General features: G+C 39.5%; 1 protein-coding gene across 1 annotated transcript in view; it reads right to left on the reverse strand.

Annotated features, from left to right (window-relative positions):
- FBXL2 (F-box and leucine rich repeat protein 2) overlaps window positions 1–18357 on the reverse strand; it is a 51213-nt gene extending 32856 nt beyond the window's left edge. The window contains exons 1-2 of the mRNA XM_030944120.1: window positions 18246–18357; window positions 4333–4394 (exon numbers count right to left, since the gene is read on the reverse strand). Of these exons, the coding sequence (XP_030799980.1) occupies window positions 4333–4394; window positions 18246–18248 (65 nt within the window). The 5' untranslated portion in view covers window positions 18249–18357. The remainder of the gene's footprint in view (window positions 1–4332; window positions 4395–18245) is intronic.
- Between the last annotated feature and the right edge of the window lie 239 nt (window positions 18358–18596).

Genomic DNA, 18596 nt, shown 5'->3' on the forward strand with positions numbered 1-18596 from the left:
TTTGTAAAAAATCTTACAGTTTTCACAGAGCATTAGAAGGTAAAATACAAATGAACAAATGTTATCCATCTTTCTACATGCCAAAAAACTGGCTGTATCTCCCTTTTCAAAAGTGCTTTGTTACTTTTTATCAAGCCAAAAAAAAAAAAAAAATCAGGACATTCTAACATTAATTACATAGACTTCATATTTTTTTGTTTCAATTTATTTTCAAATGCACACTGTAACTGTAATAATCCATTGTTTTAGAGTTTTTCCCCAGCAATTAAAAATTGTATTAGCCTGACTTGATTTCTCATTCTTCTGATGACAGATAAGAGTTTATGAATTTCAGACCAATCCACTTCTACGATGAACGTCCTGTATATTCAACTGATGCTTTCTCATAAACACATAGGCTAACAAAAAAAAAAAAAATAAAGCTACAATCATCCAAAAACTGTTTAAATTGCACAATTCATAATACCACCACACAATTCTTAAACATCATACAAATGAGCATTTAGTCAACCTTTTACTTCTTGCAATATGTAATAGTAGAAGGGAATAAGCATTCCTTGCCAACTGGCAAACTAATAGCACTTCAACAGCTAACAGGGGTGATATTTTTCCTTTAGCCTGAACACTACAAAAAAATTTTTTAGAAGCAGACTACTTCTTTCACAGGTAAAAATATACTCCAATATTACAAATAGAAATGAATGTCCATAAACCAGAAAAAGTTACAAATTAAATATCTCCCTTTCTCCACTCCAGCTATACCACCAACCTCAAAGAATAACTGGCCCCTGCAAACAAGGGTCTTCTTCAAAAGCACCACTGTCCATATTAATCAGATATCCTCTTCCTCCTCTGCCCGGTTATCTGAGTCTGCTTGAGAAAGAACAAATAATCTCTCATTTTTTATCCTTTCAAATGAGTTTTGTGCCTGGGAAGTTCAGGGTCTCAACCATTTACTTAGAAACATACTAGATACTCCACAGAAAATGTGCAACAGACATGACACTGGCTTGAAAACCTTCCAATATAATTTTGATTGTTACATTAGTAATAATCGCAATCATAATATTAAAAGTGATTATGATGATGAACTGCAGTAAAAGACCAAGGGATAATTTTCTTCAACTTTACAGTATGCAAGTATAGCAACACTATTCTATGAATAAATTTCAAAGTGGTTTTATTTTGTAAGTCTACCATCAGGAAAAAGTTTTTCAATTTTAGAGGAAAAAATTGGACTGACTGTTTGTTATAGCTAGATTACATAAATTTAAATACTTCATGCAAATGAGAACAAGACCAATTCTGGAAATAGAAGAAACTGTGTTTACATTTAATTTCCAGGTATTTGTAACAAGAAATTAATCACATTTTTTCCACAAGTCCAACAGGGGATTTTTAAAAGTGGGCTGTAGTGCGAACAGTTTTTATACATATCTGATACAAGCAAGAAGCAAACTAAGTATATTTGATGACACTTTCAGTGGTATTTACTGTTCACTTCCAGCTCTCTGAGCAAAATGTTTCCACTGCAATTGGTTTACTCTCCTTTTAATTAAAAGGTAGACTGCAGAGCTAATAAAGGAAAAACAATTAGAATATTAATTACACCCAGTGCAGAAATATTTAAGCTCTCCTGTCATTGTCTTGCCATAGGGCAAGGCAATTTTAAGACATGTTGCAGCATGAACAGATACTGTTTCAGGAGTCAAAAGGCATTCAGACTCAGGCTTACAACAGCCTTCAGGTGAAGGCTCGTAAAACAAATTCCCCACTGATAAAGCTTTAGACAGGCAGGTCTGTGCCAGGAAACTTCCTTATATATCCACATCCTGCAGGGATGAGAACCCAGATGCATGTCCCTCTCTCTGACATGCTCTGCCATTGGCCTTGTGAGTTTGTCCCTGCAGCAGTATAATTTCAAACAGAGATTTACAGAGCACCTCTCTCACATTTCTCCTTCCATTCCATTTCAAAACCCTGGTGATCAGCACAGTCTTGTGGGTATAATGAAACATGCACTTTATGTCTCTCTGGCACAGCAGACCCATGAGATCATCATGTTCTTTATGGAGAAAGCTGACAGTCCCAGTTCAGTTTCTCAGATCATCAACTCTTCCAGCTACATCTGCAACACTACTTTAGTAAATCACCATGCAATTGCAAAAAGGACATACGTGCACAAAAAATAGATGGTTGGCTGAATCAGCTCTGTGTATGCTTGGCCTATTTTATGTTCTTGTTCCAGCCCCACAAAGCCTTTCAGTCTAAAGGCTTCTTTAGACACTGCTGTAACAGTGTAGTGGCAGGGATTAGCTGCACCACTTCCTCAAATCCAAGATAAGCCTCAAGTTGCTTTGTACAAAGCTAACTTGAATATAAGAACAAACAGCTAAGCCACTGGTAGAGTCTAATTACTTGAACTTGTTTGTTTGGATTTTATTCCAGCTGAATTCTTTAAAATCAGAGAATCACAGAATGGGTCAGGTTAAAAAGGAACACAGAGGGTCATGCAGTCCAACCTCCCTGTTCAAGCAGGGTCATCCTGGAGCACATGGCTCAGGATTGCATCCAGATGGTTCCTGAATATCCCCATTGAGGGAGACTCCACCACCTCTCTGGGCAATCTGTTCCAGTGGACAGCCACCCACACAGTGAAGAAGTTCTTCCTCACGTTCAAGTGGAACTTCCTGTGTCCCAGTTTATGCCTGTTGCCTCTTGTTCTGTTGCTAGGCACCACTGAGAAGCACCTGGCTCCATCCTCTGGGCATCCTCCTTTCAGATACAGATAAACATTGATGAGGGCTCCTCTCAGTCATCTCTTCTTGATGCTGCATAGGCTCAACTCCCTCAGCCTCACTTTTAGGAAAGATGCTCCAAAAGAGATCCTTACTATCTCAGTGCATGATACTTTTCACTACCTAAATCATATAAACAAATTAATAGTCAATTACATAAATGAGATACTTAGCATCCATAACAGTGAAAAGGACAGTAACTTCCACAAATATTGGAGAGTCCTAATGCTTGAAAAGAAGTGCTTGCAGATCATGATTTTTAGCTAAGGAGGCAGCATCCTACATTGACTTTTATCTCGTGGTTTATGTGTGACATTGAGTTCAACAAAGCAAAAGGTATGAGAATTCCTGTTTCAGGGCATCCTTAAGCGACTGTCTCTTTTAACCACATTTTCTAAACAGTTCTAAGAGTCTAATTACAGTCTGCCACCACATGGAATATATCTCAACAAAAATGAAAAGCCTTTTAAAGTTCAATTCCTTTTAACAACAGACTGCTTTTGAAATATCATTGAGAGAGCACTGTGATAGTCACAATGATTTTAGGAGCATTTACCATTGAGACATTCTTCCACTTCAAAGCAGACTGAAGCAGTGACATACACAAAAGCTGACCCACACACCTCTTCAGTACATTAAGAAATAAATCAACAACTCAATTTTAATAACACCACTACTAAAAACTGAAATTGCACCATCATAACCAAACATTTTTTTTCTTTTTTTTTCTTTCACCTTAAGGATTAGCCTGTAACAAATCCTCTCTGTAGGTACAGAAGACGTTGCTGACCTGGTTCAGTTCCAGCTCTGCAGCGGCCTCATCCAACCAAGCAATAGCTCCACATTTGGCAGTTGGTTTATTCTATGCATGAAATCAACTTTCAACCATATGAGAGCATGAAGACATCCACCAGTCACGGGCTGAACTTACTGATCTTGGTCTTCTAGGCAACTTTTGCAAAGATGATCTACTCACACACCAGCAAGCTGATAAAATTTATGAGTAACCCAATGACTACAGTAAGAAAGATCCCTGTTGGTTCTACCTTATACAACACAGACTGGCAGTAATGGTAATAGATAGAGCTTTTCACTTTATTATTTAGACAGAGTAGCAACTTTCTTGGAAGCTCTGACATTGAATTTGTATTTTATTTTGTTATAATAAAGTTCATGGCACAAAGAGTGTGAACTACATTAGAGAATTAGGCTCTTCAGACAGATATAAAACACTGAGAGTGTGGAAGAGCTGACTACTTGATACACCAAAGTTTTATGGACATTTTATTTAACTTCTTTTTCTGACATGCAAGTCAAAAATCACAACTAAATTACATCTTCCATGGTACAGTGTAACTTGAACACATTAAAATAAATCAAGGCAACAAGGTCAAGAATTCCAAGAACTAAATCAGGTGCGTTATTTATTTCAAGAGGATTTAAGAAAGAATGAATAGCACTTGATAGCCTGTAAAACCCATAAGCAACATACAATCCTCAGGTTTTTACTCCTTAAAATGTTATGTACAATTACCTTAACAGAAGTTCTTTGGGTAGTTTTTTGTTAATAAGGGCTTCATCATTATTTGAGAAAACCTAGAAACAGAAAGAAAAAAAACACTATTTTAAAAAACAACAAGAAAAACATCTTTTGAAGAGGCTATTCACCTTCCACTTAGGTGCTTAATTCTCTTCAATTACTATTAATATCAAGTTCTCAACATGTTAGTTGCCAATACTATAAAATAATTTCAATGTACAGAACAAAGCCACAACCCCATATACACCTGCTCTTCCCTAGTACTAATTTAACCACACAGAAATTGTGGAGCAACTTAATAATTATGAAGCCAACACACTTACACTGCACAAAGATGTATTTCAAGCAGTAGGGAAACTTCAAGCAAGACATGTACAAACACACAGCGGCTGCACAGTCCTAAAACTGTCCCATTACAAAAAAAAAACTGGACACTTCCCAGTTATTCAGGTCCCTTCTTTCACTGTCTACAGCGCAAATACTTTGGCCCAGGCATGTGAATATGGATAAAATATAACTGTCTGTACATTTAAAGAATTTAGTGCCACAGATAGGATAGCAAATGCTATGTAAGCAAAGTAAGCAGATCAAAAAATGCTACAAGAAAAACTGAAAATACCTCTCACTCAAACTTTATATAATTAATACATATCCTAAGAGGGAAAAAAAAAGAGAGAGACTAAAAGAAAACACCCAAGGAGAAAAGCAGGCAATACTAAAGTTATATAGTCAACAGCTAAATAGAAAGACTAAAACAAAGATATTGACTAGATTTACAACTTGGTCTAAATATTTAAGTTTGAGAAATTTTACTACAGGAACACAAGCACTAAACAAAACAGAAGGTGAAATGGAATTTAAGGAACCATGGCAAAGACTGGAAGATGTCAAAGTCACAAGCAATCATTTCCTGTGCAAAGAGAAGAGCTTTAGGGAGTTCATTTGCTGTCCATAATACCAGAAACAAAAACTAGGAAGAAGGATCCAAAACAGATGAGTTTTCTGAACACTAAAAGGTAAACATGAAAATCACACAAAACATTAAAACAACTGGAAGAAATCTTCTTCCTTTATTAAGCATATGCTGTTCTTGACATCAGGCATTGTTGTTCATCCTACTATCCACACACATTGAATACTTGGAAACTATTTGCTTTGCTTCTTGTTTAAAAAAATGAAAAAAGAAAAAAGGTCCATAAAAGCAAAGAAAGAAAAAAAAAAGCCAAATATAAGCTTGGCTTTGTCTTCATAAAGGAAAGGAGACAGCAAAAATTACACACCTGGGAATCTTGAAAATATCTCCCAAAAAAATATGGTAAGATTTGAAAACTTGAACCTCATTCTGGCCACTGCCAAGAACCTTTTTTCTCATCCAGTACATCCTAGACTGATTTCAAGTTTAATTGTATACTACTGTTTCAATTTTGACACAGATTTCTTTACCCACTACCTCTGTGCATGGCTATCCACACCTCTAAAGACAATAAAGTTGTCAACTTTCAATTAGACTGACAAGTTTAATCAAGCTTCTTCTTCCAGCAACTTTAGAGCAGCATGTTTATTCACAGACTGGGGACTACAGATATTCAAAGCATAAAACAACCATGAACACATATTTCAATAGGACAATTCTAGCTCCACTCCTTCAGAGGAGAGGCGTTGGCTTTAAGCACTTGCACATGGCTGACCATAGGCTCAGCTTTGTTCTGGTTGTTTTATATCCAATACCCATTGCTGCTGATACTTTCAGCCTTTAGGCTGAAATATACCATGTACATCAATGACATTTTTAGAACTGGTTGACTGCTTCTGACTTTGACAACTCATAGGTTTATGAATTATCCACATGTGTGCCATTTTTATATTATATACTACTGAAAATTTGCAGCTTGGGGCCTGAAAACAATAGGCCCCAAGCCCAATATTGAAATTTTTATTAAAAGAAGTGTCTGTATGCCTAATGGTGTTTACAGCAGAACCTCATTCAGAAAAAAGGGGCATATATGCCATCGTCATAGAAGTTAGGATCCCTAAACAGTCAAGTAAGGAAATATTACTTTGCAGTGCAGGTTAGGAACATAAATCACAAAAAAAGGATGTCCACCTCCATGACAGCATGCAAAGTCTGTGGCAAAACAGACAAGTTAACTTACATCTCATTAATTCTGTTTGAGAATCTGAACATTCAGTATCACAGAGCTAAAAATCCTCTTTTAACTTAAATTATTCCATAGCTGCAGATAATGCCTCAAACATTACACCATCTAGCAGACACATATATGCATAAGCATATATTTTTAAATAAAGATACTTTGCAGAGCGCTACTAGTTTACATGTGTGCTGTCACTTTGCCTGCATAAAAAAATCTAACTATCCTTTTTTTTTGCACCACAGATTTCCAAGTACACAGTAACATGGAGATATATATACACAGAGACATACACACACACACACACACACACACACATATATATATATGCTCATTGTGTGAGGATAACATAGGATTTGAGTTAGTAAGGTAAGAGGCAAGTTGGTCTAAAGACTTGAGCACGCATTATAGCTCTCTGTGTTAAACAGTATTTTCAACTACTCATCAACAGAAGTGAATTGGCTACAAATCACAGCACAGTAGTAAGTATTGTCCCACTGAGGCCAAGCTGAAAAGCTAAACCTACAACCAAGCCAGCAACTCTTAGGAAAAAAGCTTATCATGTTTATGTTTATGTAAGAATATCCTAAAGTTAAAGTTGGATGGACAAACTATTTTGAATACATGACTGCTTATCTGATCAATATGGTTCATTTAGGAATCCCAGTTAAAACTGGAAAAAGCACAGCTTTTACTGCATACTATAAGACGTGTGTGACCTGCCCAGCCACACAAAAGTACCACACCTGCCACATCAGCCACAGATGAGGTCACAAACACATTCAAAGCTGTTTTCCCTCAAACAGCAATTTTTGTGTGCTCTTGTACATGTTAGCAGCAGTTCTTATATTATTGTTATGGAATAAGCACATCCAGGAAAGTGGAAGTGTCTCTTTATAGTACTCTTTTACTCTGTGAAAGTTTATCAGCCTCCAGAGCCACATTGCATTTTCATCCCAGAAAAGAGAGGGGCTGCTTTAAAGGCTCCTCAATAAGTTTTCCCCCTAGCAGAGAACAGATGCAGGACAACTGGAGGAGTCATTTTCTAGATAAACATTTGTAACATGATTTCAAATGCATGCAAGCAGAGAAAGAAGACAGAAGGTGCAAATGACAATATATTCATTGTTTGAAACAGTTTCTGATGATTTAAAACTTCCATTAATGAAGCAAGAACCCTAGTACATTCATGTATTGTTCTTTTTATTTTTACTTAATTTTTATTACATAACCTCTCGTTTCAATTTATTAAAAAAAAATCCACCAAAAACATTCAGTTAAGGAAGTGTCTGATCACTGTAACAAGATTACAGCATTCTTCCCAAATATCATTTTTTTTTCTTTACTCACAGATCGTGGTGACAATGACATGCCCTCAGAATACCTGTACACAATAATCCAAAATAACAATTAAGAATACCCTGAACATACAAAGAATATTTCTCCTCTCGTTGCTTTAGTATTTGGTAGCAAGTTTGATTGTGTTAAAGATAGGGTATCTCAAACTCTACAAAAGTATGGTTTTAAGTGTATAAAATCCCCAAATACAACAGACAAATGTGTGCACAAGGAAAAAGGATACGATTGAACATATGTAATAAACGTTACTCTAAAACCAGTGTCAAATTTCCTGTAAACACAAGAAGAGTTACAGAAGATCTCTAGATTCTAAAAGAACTGCAATAACAACACAAAACAAAATCCACAGTAAAGAGAAAAATGTAATTCCTTATTACTTGAATCTTGAGCCATTTCTTACATTCCTTAACTGATCTCTCTTGGTAATATCTTCACTGTACTTTTGGAAGATTGGTCATGAGCTAAAAAGGGAGTATTTTCTTTAAAAACTACCTGATAGCTTCTTACATATAATTTCTTTAGCAACTACATTTTTAAAAATTTCTTTATAATATAAACAAAGCACCCATTGTGTAAATCTGTGAAACCCAGAAAGGATAATTTCTCCATTTGAATTCCCTTTCCATATTATTAAACATACTAATTGCCACTCTCCTAGAACATTACTTCTTGGTACACCACACTTAGCATGCCACCATTGAAAGCACCACATTAATCTCTTCTGGTCTAGCAGCTAGTGATAAGGGTCTCCTGTTTTCATCAGAATTAATGAGATGAAGAAAGCTTTTCTGATAGAGCTATTTCAAGATCAAAATAAGGTTATACTACTAATTTTGGTGACAGTCCTTATATATATATATTTTTAAGCATGTAATTTCAGTTGTCATTCAGTCCTCTATTGAAGAGGACTATTTTCTTAACAGATGAAACAGTTTTGGTAGCAGCTCATCCATTATGGCTCAGTTCCACTGAGATATTTATGTATCTAATTTCCACTGAAATCAGAGTAGATAAGGACTTTCAACCTGTCAACTTCTCAAATCAAAAGTTATTAAAAACCCAGACTCTCAAAAATAGCCTTGCTTAGTAGCATGCTAAAGGAATTATGGGCAAAAGTAGGTTTGGGGAAGATAAAGTGTGAAAGACTCTAAAGAGCATCAGCAAAAGACATATATACTGAAAACAAGGCTGAAGTATTTATCAATTCAGGAAAAAACCCAATATTGGGTCATTTTCACCAAAGAAGACAATAGGCTGGAATTAAACCCATATATTTCCTTCCCTTCTATGGCTGACAGAGCACACATCCTATTTAAATTGTAAATACAGCCATATGTATAAAGCATCAAGTCTTTCAGGTTTTCACGGGAAAGAACAATTTTTATTAAGTATTATCCATGCAGTAATAGGCATGGTAAAACCAAATTTTAAAGGAAAATCCTGAGAAAATAAAATTAAAGTTTTAATCAGTACCTTGATGTTAAAGTTTTGATCAGTAGCAGATTAAAGTTTTGATCAGTAGCAAATTAAAGTTTTGATCAGTAGCAGATTTTTGTTGCCAAACAAAACCTAGTAGCTTGCTGCACATCTCTCCTCCTCTATTGAGACACTTAATTGTTGCCTGTGCAGTTTTCTTTTTGCCATGGTATTGAAAGCACCTGGTGCTACAGTGGTAGGAAAGCCACAAAATTGGCTTTGCTACCCAGAACAGCTCACAAGCAAACTAAAGTAATGAATGGCATCCTAAAAAGTTCTCTATTTAAATGCACCACAAAAATGGAAGAGGAAGAAGAGGCAAAACAACCTTCCTTTACCATAAATTTCAGATTATCCCATGTTACACTCTAGCATAAGTGTATAAAATTCCCTGTGCTCAGGGAATTGCTGCTAGCTAGGGCTTCCTCCAGAAATGTACAATCAATGCATCAGACAGGCAGAACCATTTAACACCATACAAGTGGCAAAATGTATCCAGGCAACAAAAGGAGCGTTAGACAGGATATACATTGCCAACAGAACTGAAGAAAGTGATATTGAAGACACAACAGCTGATGACTGCTGCTAAACTAGAACCCATGGTAAAGCTTTCTATATAATCAATAAAAATTATGACACATCAAAATGAACCTTGAAATGCAATCCCATCTTGAACCAAGCTTGTCTACAGCACAGACAGACTGGCAAAATCTTTTATTTCAACAAACAGATACTGTCTGCCCTCCAGGCTCTTGTTCCTATGCTCCAGCTGTTCACCCTTCTCTGGCTCAGGCTATGCCTTTGTGCATTTTAAAATTCAGCCTTCCTGGCCTGCTGTGGTTGCTAACATTTTCTTCCCTTTGGACACACACTGCTAGAGCCTAGGGCATGGTCTTCAGTAGCCTTACAGCTTCCTCCTGGCTGCCAGATACCCCCTGGATCTTTTGTACTGGTCTTGGAGTATTTTCTCTTCTAATGTTGTGATGACAAATTGAACAAAAGCAACACCTCACATCAAATACTTCTGTTCTTATTGTGCTGGTCATCTTAAAGAGTTAAGGCTGACATTCAGAGAACATCAAATGCACCTGAGCACATCTCTCTGTTTTTCCTTAATGTTTCCCAATGACCTAAGGCTGCTTATAAGGGCCATAATGCTTTTAAAATTTCCCCAGAATAAGTGCTGTTTAACATAATAAAACCTTCCAGGCAGAAGCAGCTGGCCACACTGCCCACTTTGCTGCTTGATTCTCTTCCAGAAAAGCCATCATTCTTGTTTTGCCAGCACTGGTATTCATACCACATCATTCACATTTTACTGGAGGGCATCAGCCTGGCTCTCAAGGCCCTGTTCTTACTGGGTGACAGAACAAGGTCACTTGTGAACCTCAGAGCTGAGGTCCACAGCTGCACAACTCTACCTCGAGGCCTCTGGCTGTTCCAGCTCGAGTGCCTCCCAGTGCAGAGCAGGAGGTGCTCGAAGTTGCCTTTCCTGCTGCCTCCAAGCCATTGTTTGTTGCTCAAACAGCTCTCATCACCCTTTCCTGTGTGTTTTTCTCAAGGGCAGTCACCTATTGCCAACAACATTTGGAAATCACTGCTCAAGCCTCTTAAAGAGAACAGCTTCATTCCTGCAAGCAGCCAGGGTATTAAGGTCTAACAGGTTAACCTGACCTGTTAGCTGAGATGCCCATACCCTAATGCAAGACTCACCCTCTCCTACTAAGTCACCAAAGAGACAGCAATCCTCTGACTCCAATGGGATAGCTCCTATATTTGCTGGTTAGAAAGAGGAAATCCAATGGTTTGCAGATTAGTGATTGACCTAATTACACACAGGCCTAAAATTCAGTTGAAAGATAACATTTTATCAATACTTGCTATCATGTAACTGGTGTTTGGTAGCCAGCATGGCAGAAAACACTATGTTCAATCTGAAACCTCACTAAAAGAAAGAGGCATTACACTTCACTGGCAAAAAAGATTTGCAAGCTCTGCTTTCCCTACGCTGCTCTGAGATAGGAGCTACATGGAAGACTTCATCTTTCATTCAGGTGCACCCAGCTCAAGGCACTTAGTTCTAAACACTAGCAGAGATGGCAGAACAAACCTAAACCACACAGAAAAATAAACTACTCCTTACGTAATCTTCCATGACTAGAGACTAGTTCAGATCAGGGAAGAAAAATAAATAAAATAAAAAATCCAACAACTACCACATAAACACTAAGAAATTTGGAAAAGCTCTTTATTGTATCCCCGTATATTCTTTAAACATATGCAGAGAGACAGCTGAAAAAACAGGTTTGACGAAGTTTTATCCTCATCATCTGTTAGTCATATACTGATTGGCAAATCTTTCTTTCAATTTGCTTTCTCTTAAAAAAAATAATGACTGAACATGTCCTTTTTCAGATAATTATCCATTACTTGTCTTTTAAGATTATACCCTTCCAAACAGTACATGATGATGCATTTAGACATCATTCCTAAAAAAACTAAATTAAAATAAAGCATTTAATTAGCAGTCCAATGTAAAAAGTACTTTGAAGTGGAATATGGGGAAACCCATATCATCAGCTTTATGGGCTTGGAAAGCAACAGACCCATTAATTAATAGGAGAATGTCAGAAAATTAAAATCAGATGGATGAAGCAGTTGTTGCCTGTAACCCATCACAAGGTTACAAAGGAGCCCCTCACAATGTTGATTATACATCAAACAGATTCTGTATTTCTTGACCAGCTAAATGACAAATCCCTCTTTAAGCATCAAGCAGAGTCTCAAATGGAATTTGCAAAAGCCTAAGTTTGAAACACCTGAGAAAGATTCTTTTCTTTGACCACTCAAGTAACTTTGAGACTCTAAGCAAAAATACTGGAGAAGATTCTAAGGTAGTTTCCATCACAACATCCACAAAGACTGTGTGCTCAAATGAATAACTGTGTAATCACAAAAAAAATCCAGCTGGTGTCACGCCATTTTGTAGAATCATGCTATAAATACACGTTCTCAAAGGCATTCAGAACATGATATGCTCCTGAACAAAATCAGTCCAAGAGAAAAGTGTCCATTCATTTCAATGTAGCAACATTTGCCTAGGGACAGCCATGTCATTTCAGCCATCCAAATTTAATCCACATCACAGATTCAGAGCCCTTAGGAGAATACCTATCAAAACTTCTCTGAATCCCCACTTCTACATATAGCTGTTTTTATTGACATACATATGGCTAAGTTTTATTCCCAGTCTTCTATATCAGCACACAAACTAACAGGCTGATGGCATGACAACAGAGACCTGAAATCCTCCTGGAGTGTTCACACAGAGTTCTTCTGCAAGTCCATTTCCCCAGGAGTTTGCACCATTCTAATTTGAACTGACAGAGTCCTCCCTCCAGTCACGCAATCCCATATCCAGAAAGGCAATTCTTCTTATTGCACTTAGCTCAAACTGTAAATGAAATCACAGCTTAAGTACTGACTGCATGGTTGAAGCAGTCAGAATCCTTGTTCTAAGCACCTGTGGAACAGAAATTTTGACTACGAATCCTCCCCCTCCACAACTGCTCTTCAAAAACATATTTGAGACATAAAAGGTATGGCTTATTACAGAAATGGCTCTACAGTTTCTACAAAGCCATTTCAAAGCAGTGCTTCATCTGCCTCATAAACACTATGCCAGAACTGAGGTTTTTCCTAGAACTGAGCCTGAAATCTTTACTATGAAGGGCAAATCTTCTCTGTAAGGCAAATCTTCCTAGAAAATGAACAAGAAAGAAACAAGAAAAAAATCTGCTTTGTGGCTACATATGCCATATATGTAGTGCATAATTAATAAAAGCTGCCATACATTAAATCCATTATTAATAAAAGTTTTCAATTATAAAAGACAAAACTAGGCACCTCTTCATGGTTACAAGCAGTAATTACACTTGACTTCAAAGGAAATAGCATCATAGTAGCATTTCCAGAACATCTTTTTCAAACTGTTTCAAGAAAGGTAATAGGTCAAGATTTAGAAGAGAAACTGGACATTCGGTATTTGCCAAAATGTAAATTTCTGCAAAAATAAAATTATCTTGATACTTTTGTTTCAGAAATAGTTCTGAAAATAGCCTATAATCTGCAAGCACATTTAGACATTTGCCCCTTAATATTTATATAACTACCATGTAACATCAAGCTATGATATGGAAATGCCTTTTCTCTGTGAAGCTCTGACCTCAATTTCAACCTCTGAAGACTGACAAACTTGACATACTGGTAGAGTTTCACATTTACGCAGATTTGATTATGTCCTTGTCTCCTTGATTTAAATTTACAGAACATACTGGGTAACCAGCTGAACAGCAATCAAATCCAATGAAAACCAAATTTACTGTTTTCTTCTGCCTACCAAGGAGAACACAGGAAAACAATGGAATAGAAAAAGATGAGTGTAATAAGAATTAAAGTAAATATTTTGAGTGCTGCAGCTCAATACCAAATATTGAGTACTTTCTTGTGCGCTACACAGTAGGAGTTCATAGCTCCAAACAGTAAAAATGTGCAAGTCCAGAAAAGGGCAAATTTCCAGTCCTCCTCTAGCAGTGGTTCCTCCAATGCAAAGATAAAAAGCCAGGGGGAATCCCTCAAGAAATTGGCTGTAGTTGATTTTGTCAGCTGAGCTGCCCTTGTGTCAACTATTGCTGCATTTCCATTACCCCCCAGTACCAAATAGAAATTATTTTACGCCATTTAAACATTTAAATTCATGCTGTAGTTTTATTTGGATGGGTTTTGTTCTGTTTCAGTTCAGGTGGATGGGGGCAGATGCATAAGAGGGAGGTCATTTGAGACAGCAAAAATTAAGCATTTACAGATCCTGTGCTTACTTTTCCTTGACCAGGTATATAAAAAATCCCTCCTTAAGTATCAAACACTCAAATGTAAGTTGCAAAAGCCTAAGTTCAAAACACCTGAGAAAAATACTTCCATTGACCACTCAAGTAACTTTGAGACTCTACAGAGACATACTGAAATGGAATCTAAGGCAGCTTCCACCAGAAAATTATTCACAGGGACTACAGTTGCATTAGAATTAATTTTGTCACAAAAATACTCCGTTTGGTTTCACACAGTGTTGTAGAATCACACTATATACTCAGATTTTCAGACATTCAGAGTACAGCACATTTTTTTGAAAAATTAGGCTGAGAAAAATGTTTGATCTTTACAAACCATTTGTTCTTCAGTCTCAAGAACAATTAGTTTAAGCTTTGAGAGACATGCAAGTAATTTATTGATCCTGAAAAAAATGGAATTGACAGAGAAGATACCAGTATGTAGCGAATTTTAAGTCCATCACTATACACTTTTAATGCCCCACGTATACATTTTTCTGCATTTTTAAGAATGCAAATCTGATTTTCACCATATAGAAGTTACTCTGTGTTTACAACCTTCCTTTTCAGAAGCTTTACAAAGAATGAGAATGTCCCACTCTGCATTAGAAGTTCAAGTGGGAAAGTTGTTTTGTAGAATCTCAGGGGAACAGCTAACTCAAGCTCCATCACATTCACACCAAGTATGATGAAAAATTTTAACAGTTCTTGCATTGTCCTAAAACACATGGAGGGGTTAAAACAAGCCAAACCAATCCAAACAAACCCAAAACCTAAAACAAACAAACAAACAAACAAACAAAGGAAAAGCAGAAGTCTATGGAGAATATGGATCACCTTCCTAAAAAGATTATTAGAAAGAATGCAAGTGGATGTTGTGGCTATTGTCTAAACTAGCTTGAGGGAGAACGCCTTGGTGTCACAATTTCATCTGGTTTTGTCCTACTTAGCATATCCCACTTCTGTGCATTTCTAATTCAGTAGAAAGACTACCAGAATTGCCAGTTGATAACAATTTACATTAAATTAATGCAGTTATTCTGACTTCCAAATGATGAAACAGCTGAAGTACTGTCAATGTGTAGCCTTCTGCTGGAATTCAGATCAATATTGTCCCAGTGCCAAGACTAGTACTACTTTTCTACACCTACCTAAAAATAGTTCCCATGCTTCACAGAAAACCTGACTTTTATTAGCAACTTTCCACATCTGCTAGCCCCATGTTATCCCTCATTTTAACTAGGATGACCAAATATTCCAGTCTGTTGTAAAATAAGCAAGCAGTAAGCTAATAGTCCTTCTGATTTCTAGGAACATTGATATTCCCTGTACTAAAAGATCTGGTGTTAATTGCTCAAAATTAATTCTATGAAGCTATGAAGAATTAAGAAGGAAAGAACAATTTGAATAGGACTAACCCTGTAAGACAGAAAAATTCTAATTACAAGCATGCATTGAATAAAATACTTGAAAAATTTTAAAATAATACCAAAAATGGTGGTTAACAGCTTAACAGCTGTCAAGTACAACTAAGAAGCTACCCAATATAAGAGACTGCAGAGCAGATGGTATAATTTCTGAGATTTCCACTGTGCAATTACAGCACCAATGCTGCTTTGCAGATTCTATGTCTGCTGAGTTTAGACTGCTAAAGGTATCTCATTGGGAAAGTCGAAATGGACAGCAAAGAAAATCTCCATGCCTGGAATTTGGTGAATATAAAATATTTCTTTATAGAATAATAGAATCATTAAGAATGAAAAACATCTCCAAGAGTGAGTCCAGCCTCTGTCTGAATACCTTCATATGGTCAATTAAACCATAGCTCTAAGCACCACAGTAGTTTCCTGAACACCTCCATGGATGGTGACTCTGCCATCTCCCTGGGAAGCCCATTCCAATGCTTAGCAACTCTTTCAGTGAAGAAATTTTACCATATGTCCAACCTGAGCCTCCCCTGGTGCAGTTTACAAACATTTGGTTAGTTGTTTTTCAGTCTGTAATCTATCTTAAATATAGAACATGGGAGAAATCCATTTTCTTGAACTGACTTAAGATACTGCATCTCCTCTGACGGAATATTAATACGAAGAACATGTCACTGAGTCACATCACAATCACCCCACCATGCTACGCCATCCACAGCCTCATTCATGGAGGTTTACTCCTCCTTGTAGCAAGATACATCTTAAGACCTTTGCAAAGCAAATCCAAACTGATTCTACACAGAAGCATACTGCAACCATGCACAGACTATCCATATTTTTATTCCACCTCACATTATAGTTTTCAAGGTTGCTTTGTTTGGGTTCAGAACATGCAGGCTAAAATTGGGAAGGAACAGAAGGCAATGTGCAGGGGAAGAAAGAGAGAGTGCATGAACAAGCCTTCATGTAAAGGACAAAAAGTTGCAACACCACGGGAATACAGTTCTTCCCTTTGTGAGGCTGAGTGCTCCCTCCACCTCCCCAGAACCTGATCCAGAAAACCTACTAGCATTACACACACACAAATATACACATGAAGTGACTGCCTTAAAACACTGTGTACTTCCTCATGTGGGAAAGGCCAGCAGCTGTGCCTTCCTGCTGTATCTATCATTGTCACTATCACTGCGAGGCAGTAAGGCATCAGACAATTAAGTTGTAATTGAAAACAGGGCTCAAACCAATCATCTTTCCAAACATGCTGTGCCTGTCCCTACACACTCCCCCTTACGTGCCTTGTCATCTTCTTTTCACAAACATCTGATGCATCTCTGCCCTGCCACTCGTGGCACACACGAACTGTGTCACATCCCCACAGAGCAAACCACAGCCACTCTTCCTCCTCCGCTGCAACCCTCCTCATACATGCTCTCCGTGTCGTGCCGTCCCCACATACAGGTGAAACAAACCTTGTGCCCGCCACACTCACCCCACAAATCTATTATAAATGCAATAAATGCATCCGTGCACACACCTCACAACATCACAGCCACGCACACTCACACACCCAAGCCACTGCTGCTCTGCACACACAAATACCATACCCTGTACCTGCTACGTACGTACAGGACTGTGGATAATCCTTGCCCTACCCATAGCATACATGCCTTTAAAAATATCCACAGATTATGCCACACCCAATATTCACTATACATACACACAGGAACAAGTCCGTACCAGACAGCAGCAGGCAGACACAGCTACATACATACGGTGCCATGTCATGGCCCTGCACACAATGTCACATCTCTGCTACAACACAAACACACCATCCCCGAAGCCCAAATCGCAGCAGATACACACAGAGCCCTAGCATTACGCTCATTGTGTATCTGCTATCTGCACGCATCCCAGGCCACACCCTGACTCACGGCACATGCATAAGGATACAGCACAGCGCCCAAACCCAGCATCCCGCGCATCCACACGGTGACACCCCATCCCTGCCCTGCGCACCGACACACGCCCTGGCTTTTCCTCTCGACTTTATAAGGGGGACGACACACCTTCATCATTCCCCGGCCGCCTTACACACCCATATAAACACACCATATAAACACCCATATAACCACACCATCCCTCCTGTGTTATCCAGGCGGACAACACACCTGACTCGCGTCACACGCCAGGCAGAGCCCTGCCATGGCTGCTCCGGCGCTACACGGGAGGAGGAAGGAGGAGGCGGCAAGGCGCCCGTCACACCTCACCACAGACACGCAGGCATGTGCTACAGCGAGGGGCAGCGCGGCCCCACCTGCTCCGGGCAGGCACGCAGACAGACAGAGGGGCAGACAGACAGAGGGACAGACAGACACTCTCCTTTCCCTTCGTCTACAGCGCGGGTGGGCACAGCCTCGCGCCGGGCCGCACGCCCAGCCCCGCATCCGCACCCCGCGCTCCCCCGCCCGCCACCCTCGCCTCGGGCTGAGCCGCCCGGCCCCGGGGCCGCTCCGCTCGGCCCGGCCGGCACTCGCTGCCCGCCCTGGGCCCCGGGCGGCCGGGCCAGCCCGCTGCGGCGGGGCGGCGGGGCCGTGCCGCGGGCTCCTCACCATGGCAGAGGCGCGGCGGCGGCGATCCCGGTTGTCCCGGCGACGAGGAGCCCCGAGGAGGGCGCCAGGTGCCCCCCGCCGCCGCCGCTGCCGCCGGAGCCGGGGCGGGGCCGCCGCGCGCCCGCGTGACCGGCACCGCCCCTGCGCTGTGGGGCCGGCCCACCCCGCGCCGCCTCCCGGGGGACGGCGCTGGCGGCCCTGAGGGAGCGGCCCTGAGGGAGCGGCCCTGAGGGCGGTGGAGGGGTCGGGGCGCTGCCCCCGCTCCCGGGACTCTGCGGGACGCTGCCAGCACTGCCGGGTGTGGCTGCGCCCTGCGCCTCCGGTCTGCAGCCTGGATTTCTGTTGGGCACA

Source organism: Camarhynchus parvulus, chromosome 2 (assembly GCF_901933205.1).
Source record: "Camarhynchus parvulus chromosome 2, STF_HiC, whole genome shotgun sequence".
Lineage (NCBI taxonomy): Eukaryota > Metazoa > Chordata > Aves > Passeriformes > Thraupidae > Camarhynchus > Camarhynchus parvulus.